Below are 16694 nucleotides of genomic sequence, written 5' to 3'. Positions count from 1 at the left end.
TTTATACACTGCAAAGTTGTTTCTCTTTACATAATCTTTCTTGGGGATTTTTTTCTTTTTTTTTTTTTTTCCCTCTCTAAGCATTAATTAAATATTTGTGCAGTCCACAGTGAGTGCAAGTCTTTAATTAGGGCAGTAATACATTGTGAATTATCTACCAGTATATTTGTCTGCTCAGATTTAGTACCAGATGTGCTGCTTTGCCCTTAGCACAACAATCACACTGGGAAGGGTTGCACTTTTCCTTTGAAGTCACCATAAGTAGCCCTGTCCTGGTGTCACACTCAAAACTGTAAGTAATAGCAAATGTCTTAAATTTATTTTCAGCCCAGACAGGCCAAAATTGTTTTTAATAAAGTACAGAAAAATGGACACTTCCTAGCTATTTAAAACTGCTGTGATATATCCATATTAGCCTTAATTACCTTGAAATGTAGTCCTATTTATTTTCTCTCTTTTTTTTTTTTTTCTTAAACTTGCTTCAAGTGAATGTTACCATTCTCTCTTTTAAATGTTTGCATTTGTGGTCTCCCTGTGGACCCAGGCCAAAATAAGAAATGTATGTAAAGATGGTAAATTATCTCTTCTGTTGTAGAAGTTGGTTGGCTTTTACTTTTAATGACTATCTGTAACAGCTCATTGTATGCTCAGTGTTGCAATAACTAAAGAGCTGTAGTTAGTATTTTATTTTTCTTCATCTTAAAACTTGTTTAAATTCTTAGTTACTGCCTTAACTTCAGCATTAGTATTTCAAGCATTGTCTAAGGTGTGTTTTGCCAATGTTGAGAGTGTTGAGTCCGTGTGACAGCTATCCCATTGTCTGCAGTGGGACATACCATGACAGCAGGCATCAAGGAGCTAATGAAGGTCTCCTATACTCAACAAAGGGCTTCTGGTCGAGCCACCTTCTGTCCCTTCATAAGAAAATGAAGATAAAGTTCCCAAGCAAGTGCCTACTTATGTGTATTCTTATTCCAGTCCTTGGCAGTCACTGTTGCCATTGTCCCGCTGTGCAATGGTTGTGCAATTGGAGCTAAAGAGAAGAAAATATATGAACCTGCCTGATGTTGATTTGTCACAGAACACAACTTTAATTTTGTCTACCACAGTGCACTCTGTCTTTTTAATAGTTGAAAGGGGTGGAACAAAGGGGTATTTTTGAGTCAAAAAAGGGAATATTGCTATGGTAATACCAAGAAGGGCTTCCACAGAAGGTGCCCAGGGCACTGTGTTCTTTAGCCTTATTTCTTCTGATGCACTCTTCTTTTTTCTTTGTGATTATTCTTATGTTAATTATGCTAGAATTTAAATATCTTAAATTGCTTTTGTGTGTCCTGAACATCTATTATATTAGTGAAATAGTTGGAAAAAATTTCAGGGTTGAGAAATGCATAGTAAATGCTGTGCTGCTTCCCTACAGGTGAAACAATAACTTAATTTTGGAATTACTAGGAAAGTTACAATGCCTGTCTTTGCTCTAGAAAATAGGTTTGAATTCTTGGTAAAAACCCCACATGCTTCTAGTGTAGAGCTTTCTTTCCAGCAAGTGTTTCTCCAGACTGCATTGCAGTATTTCAGTTTTAAGTTCTCCATGAGCTTCTTGGTGTTTTAATGCTTAGCAATTCAGAACAACTTTCTCTATAAACCAAAATTACTGTCAAGGAATTTACACATTATCAAACTGTCACTTCAATGCAGGGAAGCAAAGCAGCTTTGTCTGTTAGAAGCTGTTCCACCTTCTGAAAAACCATTTTCTTGGACAGCTCTAACTGATGTAAAAAAATAAATTCTTACAAAGCCCTACTGTCCATTCTGCATCTCCTTGCCCTCTCCCAGATGCTTGCAATTTCTTAGAAAAAAAAAAATTACTTTGGAATTGAAATTTACTCTTGCACTTACCCTAAGGAAGGGAAAGAAATATCTTGGGGCCATTTTTCTTGGTTTGTTTTGTTTTTCTTTTTGGAGAAGCTTTAGATAGCATTTTCAAATATCATAAATATGCCCTCCTTAAAAACAACAAAAAAAAATGGTACAAAGACACTTTTGCATTTAACTTAAATATGAACTTTGACATGAATATAATCCTCTTTAAAGAACAGAACTAGTGATGTGGCAACTTATGTAAGAAATTTTGCTTAATGTTTAATTTTTTTTTTTTCTAAATTGGTAAGGATTGATTAAAACACTAAGTTTGTGCTCATGAAGTAAGCCCTGGCTCATTTGTTCCACTTACCAGGAGATTTGTTGAAAGCATCTGGCATTTTATCTGTTTAAGCAAAGATCAATTCTGGTTTATAAGTATATACTAGGCCAATTGTTGCCCATTCACCTGCTCTTATATCAGGGAATTATAAACAAATTGAAGACAGCATTAACCTGAGTAGAGATAGGATGCAAAAGACCATGAGACCTATTAAAATAGTATCACTGCAATTTTATTGTAATAGATCTGGCACTTCTAGTAACTAGATCTTGAATCTTTTATTTCTTATTTTCAGATAATTTTCAAGCTCATAGATCTGTCCACTACAAAGACTGGAGTCTTCAATGTAGTCCTTAGTCATTGTTGTCAGTCTTGGATATTTCCCACTGTTGATGAGAGAAGTGCCTTGACAAATGCTTTCTTAAATGCTGGAAATTATAGTGAACTTATCACTGAGGCTTGTGTCTTTGGAACTGTATTTAGGAAAGATCAAAGGTATTTTAAAAATATTTGTGATTTATATTTTAAATGTTTGTATTTTTTTTTTCTTTTAAACGTTGAGATGACTGTTGAAAAACTGAAAACAGATTTTGTATGTTACTCTGCTAATTTTTTTGCTTTGTGTTCTTTCATCTCTGAAGACACATTCAGGATGTGCATGCCTTCATAGAAAATCTTGGAGAAAAATGTGCAGCAAATGTTGCTACAGAAAGGTAATGCTGTTGAGGATACATCTGGCAGTATTTGGTGTGAATTGTCTTTGTCCTGGTTGATGCTCTGAGAGGAAGGATGCTGATTTTGAAGTCAGCTGCTTATCATACAATGATAGGATATCATGGGTTGGAAGGGACCCAAGGAATATATTCCAAACTTTTAAAAGACTGGTAAAAGGGTTGTACATCACATTATATTCATAATTAAAATACAAACTGTAGAAAAATGGATTTTCAGGAAAATACATCTCACTTGTTTACCTGACTGTGGCTGAAATAACTACTTCCTCATTGTCTCACCTCAATAAAGTAATACTTTTTAGGATGCTGAGGTAATATATACTGTGTTACTATAAGAAAGACAGTTAAGAAACTCAGGTTTTAATGCAGCCAGATTTTGAGCTCTTTTTTACCATTGGTTGCAAGCCTTTTTCTTGTGTGTACTGCCCAAAGGCTCTGCCTCCAGCCTTTGAAATGGGGATGTTTGCTACTGGATTGTTGAATTTTTTTATAGTTTCACTCCCATTTTTATTCAGTGGAAGAAAGTCAGAGAAAAAGTTCTGTCACCTTGTTTTCAGAAATGTCCATAGTTTATAAAACCTGAACTTCTAAAAAAAAATCTACTGCAAAAGTTCACTACTCCTGTATTTTCTCCAAGAGCTTTTTGGTCATCATATATTTTCTTGTGATGCTCTGCAGCTGTCACAACCTATAATGTCATTAATTTTACTCTTGCCATGAATTATTCTGGATGTCTGTACTTAACTAAGAGGAATGAAGTGTTGTTTGGGATTACATATCTGACCAAACTGTAAGCATAAATGAGTTGTTAAAAGGTTACAGTTTACAGGCACAAAATTTAAAAAGCCTTCTGATGCAGCTTTTTCTATAGAAAAGTTTTTTAAACACCTAGATGTTACTAAAGAACACTAGATAGACTCAGGGTCAGGTTTTGAACTCACTGATTTTTTTCATCACCAATGACAAACAGATTTTAAAATTCCAGTTCTGGGTATTTGCATGTTGTCTCACTGTAGACAGCTTGATGGCTCTATGTTCCAGATGATGTTTGGTGCTTTTTACATAATTTAGGAATTATCTTTATGACTAAACAAGTAGAGTTTGATTTTGATTTTAATTAATATTTTACAGTACAAATCGAGATGATCACTTTGTTCGCATTTGTGCTGTTAAATTTCTGTGCTTGTTGGATGGATCAAATATCTTGCATAAGACATTTATGGAAGACATTTTCATCAAACTACTTGATAAGGTAAAATTAATTTCTCTTGGTATATAAATGCACTGTTAGTACAATTAGTAAAATGCAAAATATTTACAACTGACAGGATGCATTTATGGTTGTTTGTGTACCTCTCTAGATTTGCTGAGAAATACACTTTTCTTCGTTATGAGACAGACGTTAATTCAACCAGAATAGTAAAAATTGCATCTTGTATTTATTTCTCTCTTTTTAGTGGATATTTTGGCTCCCTGGAACATTATCCAAATTTTAATCATTGTTCCATTAAGAATCTCCTTTAGGCTGTGTTCTGAAGCACTGCATTTCACTTTAACAATTGCAGACTCTTTCTTAAATTGAGAGAGCTACTGTCTCCATAGAATACCTTTATAGATAGAAATGATGGAGAAGGTTGGGGTCTAATTTCCATTTATATCATAGCTGCCTATGCATTGGCAGGAGTCTAAAGTCAGTGGTAAATTACTGCAGCTGCTATTAGAGCATCACCCATATGTTCTGGTACTGTTGAATCCTGCTTTTGTCTGAAGAAGCAGGAATTGGTGGGCCCCTCATTCTTCTCAATTAAGTGCTGCAGAGAAATGATTAATATTTGTGTTGTGAGATCGACCAAGTGGGGAAAAGTGAGCTTTAGTAGATATTTGCTTACTTTATTGTTTAATTATAAGCTTCAGAATTTAATTCTTAGTAAATATATTTTCCTAAGCTTATGTTCAGTGCTGATCCTAGTTGTGTAGTAGATGCTGCTTTCTTAGTACAGAAAAGTGTATTTACATGTATTCAAAGTTAAAGGAAGAATAGGCAATAAAGCTTTTAATTTTCTTTCAGGATGAACTGGTGTCCAGGTCTAGAACACGCTATTATGCAAACTCTTTGCAGCATAGAATTAAAAACAGGGTATGGCAGACACTCCTAGTTCTTCTCCCAAAGCTTAACCAGGTATTGCTCTTTACAATTAATTTTTAAATAAATAACTAAGTACCTAATTTGGTGACATGCAAGGTGTGTATGTTAAATTACAGCAGGGTATAAAAGGCATGTAACCCGTGGCTGATGTGAAAGTTCTGTGTTGTAGAAATTTTGTGTAGTTTAATTCTTTGTCTGAAATCATGGATTTATTGTGCATTTCTAGAGGTCATTGCAAACTGATTCTTAGATTTGTGAATTTTAGGAGGCTGGATTGTTCCTGTTAAAGCTAACTAAAAGTTTGTGTTGACTATCTGATTGAAAGCTTTTCATTAAGTAAAAACTAAATTGCTAGTTTATGAACTGTCAAGAAATAGACAAGTGTTACTTTCATCAAATGCTGCTTCATAAATAAATATTTGAGAAGTCTATTAAAGATATTAGATGGTTTTAAAATGTTTTAATTTGCATCTTGAAAAATATATCTAATACTATGATAAAGGTGAGAATGTTCTTTTATTTAATTTTTTTGTTCTTCAAGGAAATTTCTCTAATAATATACTAAAGGATTGCCTGATTTTGTTTTCTCAGAATTTTTTGTGTGAAACTCTTGACAGAGTTTTTCAGGCTGGATTCAGTAATAATCAGGCATCTGTGAAGTACCTCATAGAATGGATTGTTATCTTGACTCTACATAAATATCCTCAATTCCTTGATAAATTCTGGGACTGCTTTTGCTATGTAAGTAAGACCTTTGGCATTCATTTGAAGAGTAATATGAACAAAGATTGTACAGTTTGTTACCCCATTCCTTATTTTTTGTGTATTCCAGTCTTCCTTTAAAAGCAGAGGGCTGCTGAGCAGTTTAGCTTGTGAGTCTGAGCAATAATCTGAGACACCTAAAAATGGCCAAAGAAAAGTCAGTTCTTCCTGTTGAGAGATTTCCTTTTATGATGTTTTATTCTGGGCAGAGTGGAGCTGGCATTGGGAGTCAAGAGTAGTCCAATATAAAAGCCATCAGCACCACAAGGATGCCCTAGACCCTGGGTCTGGAGGTCTAAGTTACTTGTGGTTTCCACAGCCCACCTTGGGTTGACTGAGGAGAGCTCACTATTTCAGAGTTCCTTCCAAAAGCTCGGGCTGCTGGAATTGCTGTCCTTTTAGCAGATGATAATTTGTTGGATCAAAGTGATTTCATGCTGATAATAACAAATGTGCTATCACAGTGGACCCACTCAAACCATCAGAGCAAGCAGAAAACACAGAGATTTATGAGAAAGGAATACAGATTGCACTTCCACAGGCTCTCCTGGTGTTGAGGAATACATTTAGTGCAGGTGGCTCCTGTGCAGCTGCAGTGTGAGCTGCAGATTGAGCTCTGGGTAGCAGGAGCCCTGGGCAAGAGGCTGTGGAATGGTGCTGACCTTTTGCATTCCTGGGGGAATACAGTGAACTTGGGTTCAATTTTAGCTCACTTACACCACTATATAATTCATTCTGATTGATGTGTTAGTAAAAAGCAAATAAGGTGTTAGGAAGAATGAAATCCTAATAGTGACCTTGTATTTTCAGAAATTTGGCTGTGGAAACAAGTAGATATTTAATGGTGTTATTATTATTGCATGTGTAGAACATGGTGTGAAAATGCATAAAGTATAAAAACATTTTGTATATGCATATCTCTTGTTACATTCTTTTTTACTTACTACATACTTTTACTGCTACTTTTTTACTGTAGGATGAAGAAAAACTTAAAAAAAGCATCTGCACATTTTTATCAGTGTTGGCCCACTTTGACATCATTCTTCAAAACACCTCAGAGAAGGTACATTTCCCTAAGAGTGTTCATTCTATATTAACTTCCAGTGCTTGTACAGAGTTCTGAATTGAAAACAGACTGCCAAGATGTTTAAGTATCTCTTTAATACCTACTTCCTACGAAGGTATCCTTTCTTATGCAAAACACCAACTCTTCCTGTCACCTCTGTAAAATATTGGACTTTGGAAAATGAGCTAATTTAGCAGGTGTTCTGGATACATAGAGCCTGATTACCTGTGACATTTTCTAGAATAGCTACCCCAGTTTTATGTAAACATGTGGATGCACCTGGGTTTGTTTTTCTTGCTGCTCTTTTAATCAGAAGTAAGTAGAGGTTTCCTTGTAGGCAAAATAATGATTTTTAAAGCAAATTATTACCTTTTCAAAGAACAAGTGAGGCCATAGTTTTGTCCTGATGAGATGGAAAGAAGGAAATTAATATAATTTTAAATCTTTGTGATTTCTAAAAGGGTATCTTTTGAGGAACTGTTTCTTGGGCAACTCATAACTTCTGAATTGCACATTAAAACTTGACATGAAAGAAGCTTCTTTGTCTTTGTTTCTTTAGAAGCCAGCTTTGAAGAAAGCCCTCCTAGTTGTTCTGCAGTGGTGCTTCAGCCATAATTTCAGTGTTCGACTTTATGCATTAATTGCCCTTAAAAAAATCTGGGGTATGTGCAGAATGCTGCATGTGGAAGAATTTGAAGCTCTGACACCAGTTATTGAATCTAGCCTTCAACAAGTGGAAAACATGCACGGCACAGGGTTAGTAATATTCTTTACAGCTTAACATTGTTCTTCTGAGCCATTTGCAGCAAGTTACATTTTCTAAAATGGCACTAGATAATTTTTATGGGGGTTTTAATCTCTGTTTAAAAAGAAGTTGGTATGGGGAGACATGATACAGAAAAAAGCAGCAAAGGGAAGAGTCTTGACGTAATTTTTTATTTTTTTAACAGCTAAAACCTGACACTGAACCATGGGCTAGTACCCAGTTTCCATGGGATACTTCTTGCCAAACTCACTCCTTTTGATAATAGAATTTGGAGATGTGTCTGTCTTTTGGGCATTTCTTGAAATATAAGTAAAGCTTATTTTCTGAATGCTGTAATTTTTTAAAAATGGGCCCTTCCTTAATTGTTGAAGTATTTTCTTTCCTATACAAGATACAGTAAATAAATTATGCCAATTTTATGATTGAATTTTTAAATTGAATTTACGTTGCTTTTTAAATGTATCTTACATTACTTTCTGCATTTGCAGGAATGCCAGAAGGAACTGGCAGCGAATCCAAGATCACTTCTTCTTTGCAACATTTCATCCAGTTGAGGATTATAGTCTAGAGGCAAGACCACGCTATTTGTCTAGTTTTTTCATCTTTTTTGGTATCTTCTAATGGGGGATGAAATTATCAAATCCCCAAAATAGCTTCACCCAGATTGTGATGGGCTTTAGACTGAGATTGCATCTTAGTTTTTTGACTCGATACTGTGTCAAAAACCCAGGTCAGTTAGGAGGAGGTATGTGTGATGAATGTGCCTATCTGTGGGAATTAATCAGGTTTTATATTTGTGACTGGAAAGGTTCATTCTAGTAAACTGAAGAGCATCTACTTAGTTGAGGTAATTTATTAGGATTTTTAAGGCATCTATTCCCAGAACTTACTTGAGGTTGCTTAACTGGATTGTTTGATGTGAATGGGATAGAGATCCATCACTTCCAGAGCACCTTTTTCAGCCACCTTTTTTGATATAGCTCAAATAACTAACAGCTGAATAAACATCTTCATCATTGAAAATGGAAGGAAGGCAAAAATAAGGATGCAGATAAATAGAAGAGACAGAAGAACTAAGGTCAAAATACAGATATTCACAGATATGAATGGGGTATATGTTTTTGCAGAAACAGTGCCATCTTTGACAGAAGAATTTTTTTCTTCTTTTAATTGTTGTTCTGTGAAATATTTTTGAGAACACAAATATGCTAAATGGTATAAAGTAAAAGTCCTTAACAGGAGGAAAAAACCCAACAAAGAAAGACTAATATTTGTGAAGCATTTTAATGTATCCAGGGTGCATCTTCACCTTTGTCTTGGAGGGCACATTGGGATAAACAGAAAGTCTGGGTTTTAAACTCTTTGACTTACTCAGTCTTTCCCTTGGGATATGGGTTTTTTCCTCCTTGATAAATCATGGTTAGCTAGATGTATTGGTTGTGCTAAGCTGGATTTTACCACTGGATATTAATGCTTTTAACTGTTTTTCTTTTGACGTTAAATAAATCTGCATCCTTTGCTAGAAAGTTCTAAGAGTGTTTGACAACTCTTCAGTGTTACACATACAAGATTTCCTCTAGACCCTTGTGCTGAGAAGCATAGTGTTAATTCTTTGGTATTCTAGAATTTCAGTACAGTAATCAGTGCAGATCCTCAGGAAAAGTTAAATTAGAGAATAAGTCCAGATTAATGGAAGTTTTGGATAGCACTATAAGTAAAGTTATGAATATTGAGAGATATATACTGGTAAGCTGTATTAAGTACCAAGAAAAAACAAGTATTAAAAGCATAGGAGGCTAGATAGTGGACATGTTCCTTAATTATCTATTTTTGCTTGCTTTAGTGACTCCCTCCCTGCTGATAGCACTGTGTTCCATTGCAGACAATATTTTACATTCTTCCCCGCCTTTCGGAGCTGGCTGAGGATGAATGGATCTCCCTCTCTAGATTTGACAGATTCACTGACATTCCTTTGCCAGCAGCATTTCAGTGCCATTCCCGAACGGAGCTTCATGGTTTGAAACCAAGTGACTGGTCTCAGCAAGACATGGGTAAAATAGAGCCAATCTGTAGTATTTGTAATTATTTGTGTGGGGTAGCTGTGTACATGTTTTCAGTCTGACCTCTGGTTTTCAGCTGAAGTAAACTTGCATCTGTGTGAGCAGAACATGTCCCATAAAATAACAGTAGATCATGAATGGTATCCCCAGTATTACCATTTGGATTATCTTCTTTATTGAAGCACTGGTTTCACTCCCACTTGCATATCCATATGAACATGCAGTTTGTTGTTACAGGTTCACATTTGGCTGAAGGAGACAGCCAGACAGAGTGGACTGATGTTCAAAAGAAGATTATACCTTGGAAGAACAGTACTCCTAGTTTAGACTTGGAAATGGCATTTCAGGATCGTGCTGCTAAACTTGGCAAGTCAAACAGCAGATTGATTGTGGTGGCTTCACTTATTGATAAACCTACCAATTTAGGAGGTAAGGTTGATTGCACTTAGTCAAACTTTTATTTTAGACCTTGGAGCACACTTAGAGAATAGAAGTTAATTTCATTTTATGTTGATAATTAAAAAATTATTTAAGTACTGCTCAGAAGAATAGATCAGTATTATCCTGAAAGAAACTGGTAGCCAAAGAAAATCCTACCTCCTTCTACAGTTACATTTTAAGGAAACAAAAAGAAGTACTAACACATAGCATGCATTAACTAAGTAGAATGTTGCTGTAAATCATGCTCACTTTCTTGCTAATTCTGTATTTGCTGCAGTTGATTTTCCAGCTGTGTGTGCAATTAAAGGAAATTATTTGCCTTTGCATTTTTTTCTGTAACAATTAAACCAAATCTTGTAAACCTACAAGATTCTCATGTCTGTTGGACAGCAGGGTCCCATATCCCCATTAAGACTGCCTTCCCCATGTGTCAGCTATGACATAATAAATTATGCAAATACTTTGTTGCCATTTGTATTTGCTGTCAGCAGTTTCAGTAACTGCAGTGAGTAATGAGAAACCCACAGGCTAGTGCTATCTGCATTGTAATGCTGTTATGTGTCATCCTCTTTCATTTAACAGGTACTGGGTTTAAAGCTCAAGCTTGTGTGTGGATGTGTCAAACAATCCATTCTTGCTAAGGCTTGGACACTTAACTCCTCACTTTGTATAATTAATACTGTAAAAGCATGTTGTCCAGACACAGTGCTTGTCTAATTTTTTATCTTTCTGCTAAATTACAAAACACTTTTTTCCTGTAATTTAAATGGAACAAGGTGTGGCTTGGAAGACCTGATACTAATTAAAAATAGATAACTAAAGTAGCCATTTCTCTTTTGCATTCTTTGTCATTTTCACTTGGTGTTCTGGCTTGGTGTTTATTTTCTACACAAATATCACTTTATTTCTTGTTTTTGTAGGTTTATGTCGTACAAGTGAAATATTTGGGGCATCTGCACTAGTTGTTGGCAGTCTTCATTATATACAAGATAAGCAGTTTCAGCATCTGAGTGTTTCTGCAGAGCAGTGGCTCCCCCTTGTCGAGGTGAATGGAAACATTTTAATGGCTAAAAAAATGTGCTCAGAATCTTTAGTTTGTCAGATGCATACTTCAGAGCCTTACATTTTTTATCTTGAAAAAAATATCTTTTTGTTTAATGGAAGCTCCTGCTGTTATCTCTGACACTTAATGTTGTATGTTTTGGGTCAACCTTATAAAAAAGAATTTAGAAAATACTTGCAATTTCTTACTGCTGTGATAAACTGATTATGTGAGCTTTAATTGTTACATCATTCTTCCTGGTATTGGTGGGGGTATTTTGTGCCATTAAATTTTAGTGCTACTGCTGAAGAGCTTTTAAAATGTTAAGCTATATCTATGGACAGAGTCTTTGGGGATGGAAGTCATTCATCTTAAAAAGTGTCCAAGTAAATGGTTTGTTTTTTTAAACAATAATTTCTGAAGTTTACAAAAGGTGATATTAATATATTTTTATATTTCTCTCTACTTTTAATGCATAGGTGAAACCATCTCAGCTTGTTGATTATTTACAGCAGAAAAAAACAGAAGGCTACACTATTATTGGTGTGGAGCAAACAGCTAAAAGTTTTGATCTTACAGAATATTGCTTCCCAGAGAAATCACTGTTATTGCTGGGGTAAGAGCACACACTGTTTTGTAAACCTAACTCTTGCAGTCCATCCCTTTCTCTAGTCAGAGTTTGGTCACATGAAAACCGAGTGACACCAGTAAAGGTGATTCTGGAATGGAAAATAATCATGGAATGAGCAGTCCTTGGCTTTGTGTGCTAAAGACCACGAAGTATTGACATCTACTGAATGATCCTTCTCATATTTAATAACCTATGCATACACTGTTACACCTTTTAATAAGTGAGTGAAGGTAGCAACAGCCTGGGTTGTATTTTCTGGGAGTGCTCAAGACACCATCTGTCGAGTTGAGTTGTTTGGGGCCCTGTCTGTGTGGGCTGTGGTGAGCTCAGTGAAGAGGAGGCTGTGTTTGCCCTGCTGAGCTTGGTGAGGAGGGCTGGAGCAGACTGAGTGTGCATGGCTGGGAGGTGATTCAAGAGTTCAGGATGAGAGGCACAAGATGAAGTAGCAAGTTTTTGCAGTACCAGCAGAACATGGGACAACTTCAGAGAAAAGCAGTTACCAGTTTCTGTAAGCAGACAAGCCTCAGATGTGATACAAAGGTGGGAAGGCTACTTAAAGAAATCTGCAGTAAAGCACATAGGAGTGAGAAAGCTCCTGGCATTGCAGGGCTACTGAGTGAGAGCAGGAAGAAGGGCCTGGCTATCCTCTTAGGACAAAGATTTTTTCCAACTTTTTTACACGTAGCTTGTCTTCAGAGTGGAGTGCTTGTAATCACTTTGTTCTCTTCTAATTAAAAACAATAGTTTTAATTACCAGTATACTTCAGTATTCTCTGGTGTGCTCAGTTTTGACATTCCTTTATGCCAAGACCTGCATGTAAAGTGGGCATTTGAGCTTTCCTGCTGTGCCAGCAGCTTCATACCATGGTGATTTCACCATGAGAGTCTCTATACTGGGTGCTCAGCGATTGCTGGACCAATGAACTGAAAACTGAGTCTTCCACCAGGTTTTTCACATCAAAACTTAAGTCAGCTCTCTCCATGTTTACTTAGTAATGTATTAATGTTTTTAAACACTTCATTTCTTGTCATCAGTTACCCCACAGGCAGATGCACCATTTGTCAAGAGGTATTTGGATGCTATTTTGACATTTGTGTTTTTTGCTTTCTGGAACACACATGCTCTTCTCTCAGATACAAGTTACTGTTTCTTCTTTACTAGAAATGAACATGAAGGAATCCCAGCCAACCTGATTCACCACCTGGATGTCTGTGTGGAAATTCCTCAGCAGGGCATTATCCGGTCACTCAATGTCCATGTGAGTGGAGCTCTGCTGATCTGGGAGTACACAAGACAACAAGTGATCAAGCAAAAACAGCAGCAGTGACTGCCCAGAGTCTCGTGCCTTACTGTACAGCTGGACAGCTTCCTATGGTGCTACCACGTGAGGTTCTGGATAGATGAGATGCAAACTCAGGGTGAACGAGGATTCTTAACTTTGCATGTTCTGTTCTCTCTAGTGTTCAGAGTGACTTTTAAATGCCTTAATACTTTACCTCCTTAAATTGTTGCATTGGAAATAAATGCTATTTATATTGCAAGTGGTGTGTGTGTTTTTTCTGCTGAATGTCAGTATAGTACTGTGAACAAGCTCAAATTCAAAACACAGGATTTTTACTGCAGGAACTTCAGTTGTGGTGACTATGCCTGAAATTGAAGTTGTACCTTTAACCATTGTATTAAATGATTCCAGCCCTTAGATATACTAGGTTATATGATTTTTGGAAGGTAACTCCACTTACATAATTACATTCAATGCTGCTCCTTGTTTAAATGCCTTCTAGAGTCACATTTATTAATCTTGCTCTAAACAGTCTGTACCTTTAAATAAAGCTGCATCACTAAGGTAATTCAATTCTACAAAAGGCCATAATGTGAGAATTGTCATAAATAACTGGACATACTTCTAGTAGAGATACTGACTGAAAACCTATCACCAGTGTAAAAATTCCTATGAAATTCCTATTGCTTATAAAAAATGAGCATACTCTAAACAGAAAACTACATGTCATATGCACAGGATGCTTTAGGTCTTCTAGTGACCCCTGTTGTATAAATAAATAAATATCTGACTTAAACTGTATTTTAAAATACTTTGAAATACTTGGTAAATGACAAATACAAATTTTATTATACAACCCACTGCTTTCGACAGGAAAGGCAAGTTGGAATGGACATTTTTAATTTAGGAAAAAGACGGTTCACTTACTGAAAAACAATTTCATTTTCTCTTTCGAATATGTACACAGCAGTATTAAATGATTATTTGTTCCTGTGAAAAAACAATTTTACTAATTATACATTCAGACCCTTAAATTTGTGAACAGCCCTGCCCCATATTTCTTTGACTTAAACTCATCAGAAAGCTGTCCATGACCCCTTTTTTTAGCTGACACCTGAGACCTGGCAACAAGAAGAGCAGCCTGCATTTCAGGGAGACTGCTACATTACCAGTTCTTGCACTCAAGTAGCTTCTGTTGCTTTCTCTGGCTTCTTTCTTCTGTAGTTACTCTGACTTGATTTGAGAGCAGAGTTCCTAAGACTTTCCAGCAGCTTCTGGAGGACTATACCCTTCTGTTTCAAGCTTCTTTTTATATTTTAAAAAGTCTCTTCTTTTGTCAAAGTGTTTAACCTGTTTAAAAAGAGAAACAATGTTTATTATAAGAAACTAGCAAGAGGAAGGGGTTTTGTGTAAAGTCTTTGATCACTGAACTGAAAGAGGATTTTAATACACTAGTTAGGAGTTTCTTTTGTTGAAGACTAAAGAGTGGTGTGTTAAGTTTTTGGGGGCTCTTTACCATTTTGATATTGAACTTCAGGTCTTTTTAAGTTCAATACCTGTTACTTCATGAAGATCTTATATGCTTTTCTCTTTTCACTGCTCTGAACAAAAACTGTAATGCAAAGGTAAGTCCAGCAGCTTTTCCATGGTGTCACAGCCTATGTAAGCTCTGAGTTCAGCGTCTAGAGCTGCTGATGTGCATGGTGCAAAGCCCTGCAGATGAAACCATCATCCCTAGAGACAACAAAGAGCAGAACTGCGCTGTTCAAAGTGTAAGTCAGTGCAGCAGCTGTGAAGGTACTCAGGCTTTTTAATTGCCTTCAGTCTACCACCTGCAACAGGAACTGTTCAGACCCTCAGAGTGCCTGTTACAAAAGAATTACATCTTGAGCTCAGGAGACTAAAAAACACATGAATGGATTGCATGTGGGGCAGGTGCATTACTGTGAAATTACACTGCAGGAAAAAATGGCATTTTTATGCACGAGGTATCAGATGCCAGTTTTAAAATGCCATGCACTGCACGGCCTGTGAGGCAGTTCCCTTCTGTAGCGGCCTTTAAACAGGAATTTCTGGGTACTTCTACAAGCTTCTAAAACATTTTGGTTTTTTAATTACAACAATAACCCTGTGTGTTTATCTGGAAGTTTGAGACTGTATTTTCCTTTCTCTTCCTACTATACCCTTAACACTGCTTTTCTTAGTTCCCGGGCCAGTCAGGGCCGCGCTAGGCCAGCCAGAAATGTGCAAACCGAGCTCTGCCTGGCAGCACGGCAAGCCCAGGCTGCCAGGCTGGGCACTGCGGGCAGCTGGAGCTGCCAGGCTGGGCACTGCGGGCAGCTGGAGCTGCCAGGCTGGGCACTGCGGGCAGCCCGGGCTGCCGTGCCCGAGCAGCAGCCGCCGCACCCCGCACGGAGCTCACCCACTGCTGCGGGCAGCGCGACTCGAAGGCCCGGCGCAGCTTCTCGCACTTGGCGGCGTCCTCCCCGTGGCTGTCCAGGCACTGCCAGAACTCGTCCCGGGCCCCCCAGCACGCCTTCCTCTCCGCCATCGTCGGCGCCGCCATCCCTGAACACACCGAGGCCGCCGTCCGAGCGCAGGCCGAGCGCTGCCCGCCGTGCCGCGGCTGCGGGGGAAGGCGGTGCCGGTGCCGCCGCTGGGACAGCCCGGGACAGCCCGCACGGCCCCGCACTCCCCACTCACCCTCCCGCCCGCCAAGGTCGCGCTCCGGAAGCGATCCCGGCCCTTTCCCGGGGCGGGCCGGTGCCGGCGTGTCCCGCCCTGCCGCCAGTCCCACCCCGCTATCCCGCACAGAGCTGCCGTCCGTCGGGTTCTCCCCGTTCTCGTCCCTTTAGGGCTGCTGTACCTCCTGTCGCAGATGATGTTCGGAAGTATCAGTTGCCTGATGTGCTTTTCTGTTCTTAATTTCTTTCCGGTGTCGCCCTCTGTTGTGTAGCCCACGATAAAGAACTGTTCTTCCCGTGAGTCCCGCGCAGTGCCCCAGGGGATTGTCTGCTCACAGAAACGGAGTGTCGCTGCTTTCCTTTTTGACGCATGAGAAAGACAGCTGGATAAAATCACGGCGTAAAATGTTTGGGGCCGGGACCGGTTTCCATGTGGTGTTCATAAAGCCAGCTCACAGGAGTTGGAACGCAAGTTCCAGTAATGCTGAGCAATGGCAAGTACTCTGAGCTACTTCAGGCTTTGTTAATTTAATGAATTGGGGGGGGGGGGAATCTGAGAGCACTTACAGCACTGGAAATTTGCCGTGCTTTAAATAGCATGACAGTAAGGTAGTGACTGGGTGGAAGGCTGATAAAGATAGCGTATCCATATAATGCATTTTTGACAGTTTTCCTTGCAGCAGGGTTCCTCCTGAGAGCTGGTCCATTGATTGCATTCAGCGTGCACAAACCACTCTAGAAAAGTTTCTTGGAACAGACTCTGTCACGGAATCAAGCTGAAAGTGAAGGGAAAATGTGCCCTAGCCATGGTGGTAAAAGAGCAAGAGAAGCCTGGGGGCAGCCAGGTGGTGCTCTCTGCAGCACTGGTAGAGAGCA

General features: G+C 38.3%; 2 protein-coding genes across 2 annotated transcripts in view; one reads left to right on the top strand and one right to left on the bottom strand.

Moving 5' to 3' along the window:
- TARBP1 (TAR (HIV-1) RNA binding protein 1) overlaps positions 1–13411 on the top strand; it is a 31778-nt gene extending 18367 nt beyond the window's left edge. Inside the window, exons 18-30 of the mRNA XM_030235544.2 lie at positions 2499–2698; positions 2845–2916; positions 4069–4189; positions 5006–5116; positions 5675–5824; positions 6822–6908; positions 7471–7667; positions 8166–8247; positions 9560–9728; positions 9975–10166; positions 11099–11223; positions 11700–11836; positions 13014–13411. Coding sequence (XP_030091404.1) covers positions 2499–2698; positions 2845–2916; positions 4069–4189; positions 5006–5116; positions 5675–5824; positions 6822–6908; positions 7471–7667; positions 8166–8247; positions 9560–9728; positions 9975–10166; positions 11099–11223; positions 11700–11836; positions 13014–13179 — 1809 coding nt within the window. The 3' untranslated portion in view covers positions 13180–13411. The remainder of the gene's footprint in view (positions 1–2498; positions 2699–2844; positions 2917–4068; positions 4190–5005; positions 5117–5674; positions 5825–6821; positions 6909–7470; positions 7668–8165; positions 8248–9559; positions 9729–9974; positions 10167–11098; positions 11224–11699; positions 11837–13013) is intronic.
- Positions 13412–13960: 549 nt separating this feature from the next.
- Positions 13961–15846, bottom strand: LOC103818515 (cytochrome c oxidase assembly factor 6 homolog). The gene is made up of 2 exons (XM_009092852.4): positions 15557–15846; positions 13961–14484 (listed from the first exon to the last, which is right to left on the bottom strand). Exons 1-2 carry the CDS (start codon positions 15698–15700, stop codon positions 14389–14391), a joined length of 240 nt encoding a protein of 79 aa, XP_009091100.1. The 5' UTR covers positions 15701–15846; the 3' UTR covers positions 13961–14388.
- Between the last annotated feature and the right edge of the window lie 848 nt (positions 15847–16694).

This window comes from Serinus canaria, chromosome 3 (genome assembly GCF_022539315.1).
Source record: "Serinus canaria isolate serCan28SL12 chromosome 3, serCan2020, whole genome shotgun sequence".
In the NCBI taxonomy this organism is placed as follows: Eukaryota; Metazoa; Chordata; class Aves; order Passeriformes; family Fringillidae; genus Serinus; species Serinus canaria.
This window is presented reverse-complemented; position numbering and strand designations above follow the sequence as displayed.

Excerpts from the sequence above, each read along its gene's own strand:
- LOC103818515 (XM_009092852.4), bottom strand. The coding sequence starts at position 15,700 with ATGGCGGCGCCGACGATGGCGGAGAGGAAGGCGTGCTGGGGGGCCCGG. Across the intron at positions 14,485-15,556 it reads CGCGCTGCCCGCAGCAGTGG|GTTAAACACTTTGACAAAAG; the intron begins GTGAGCTCCGTG and ends CTTTTTAAACAG.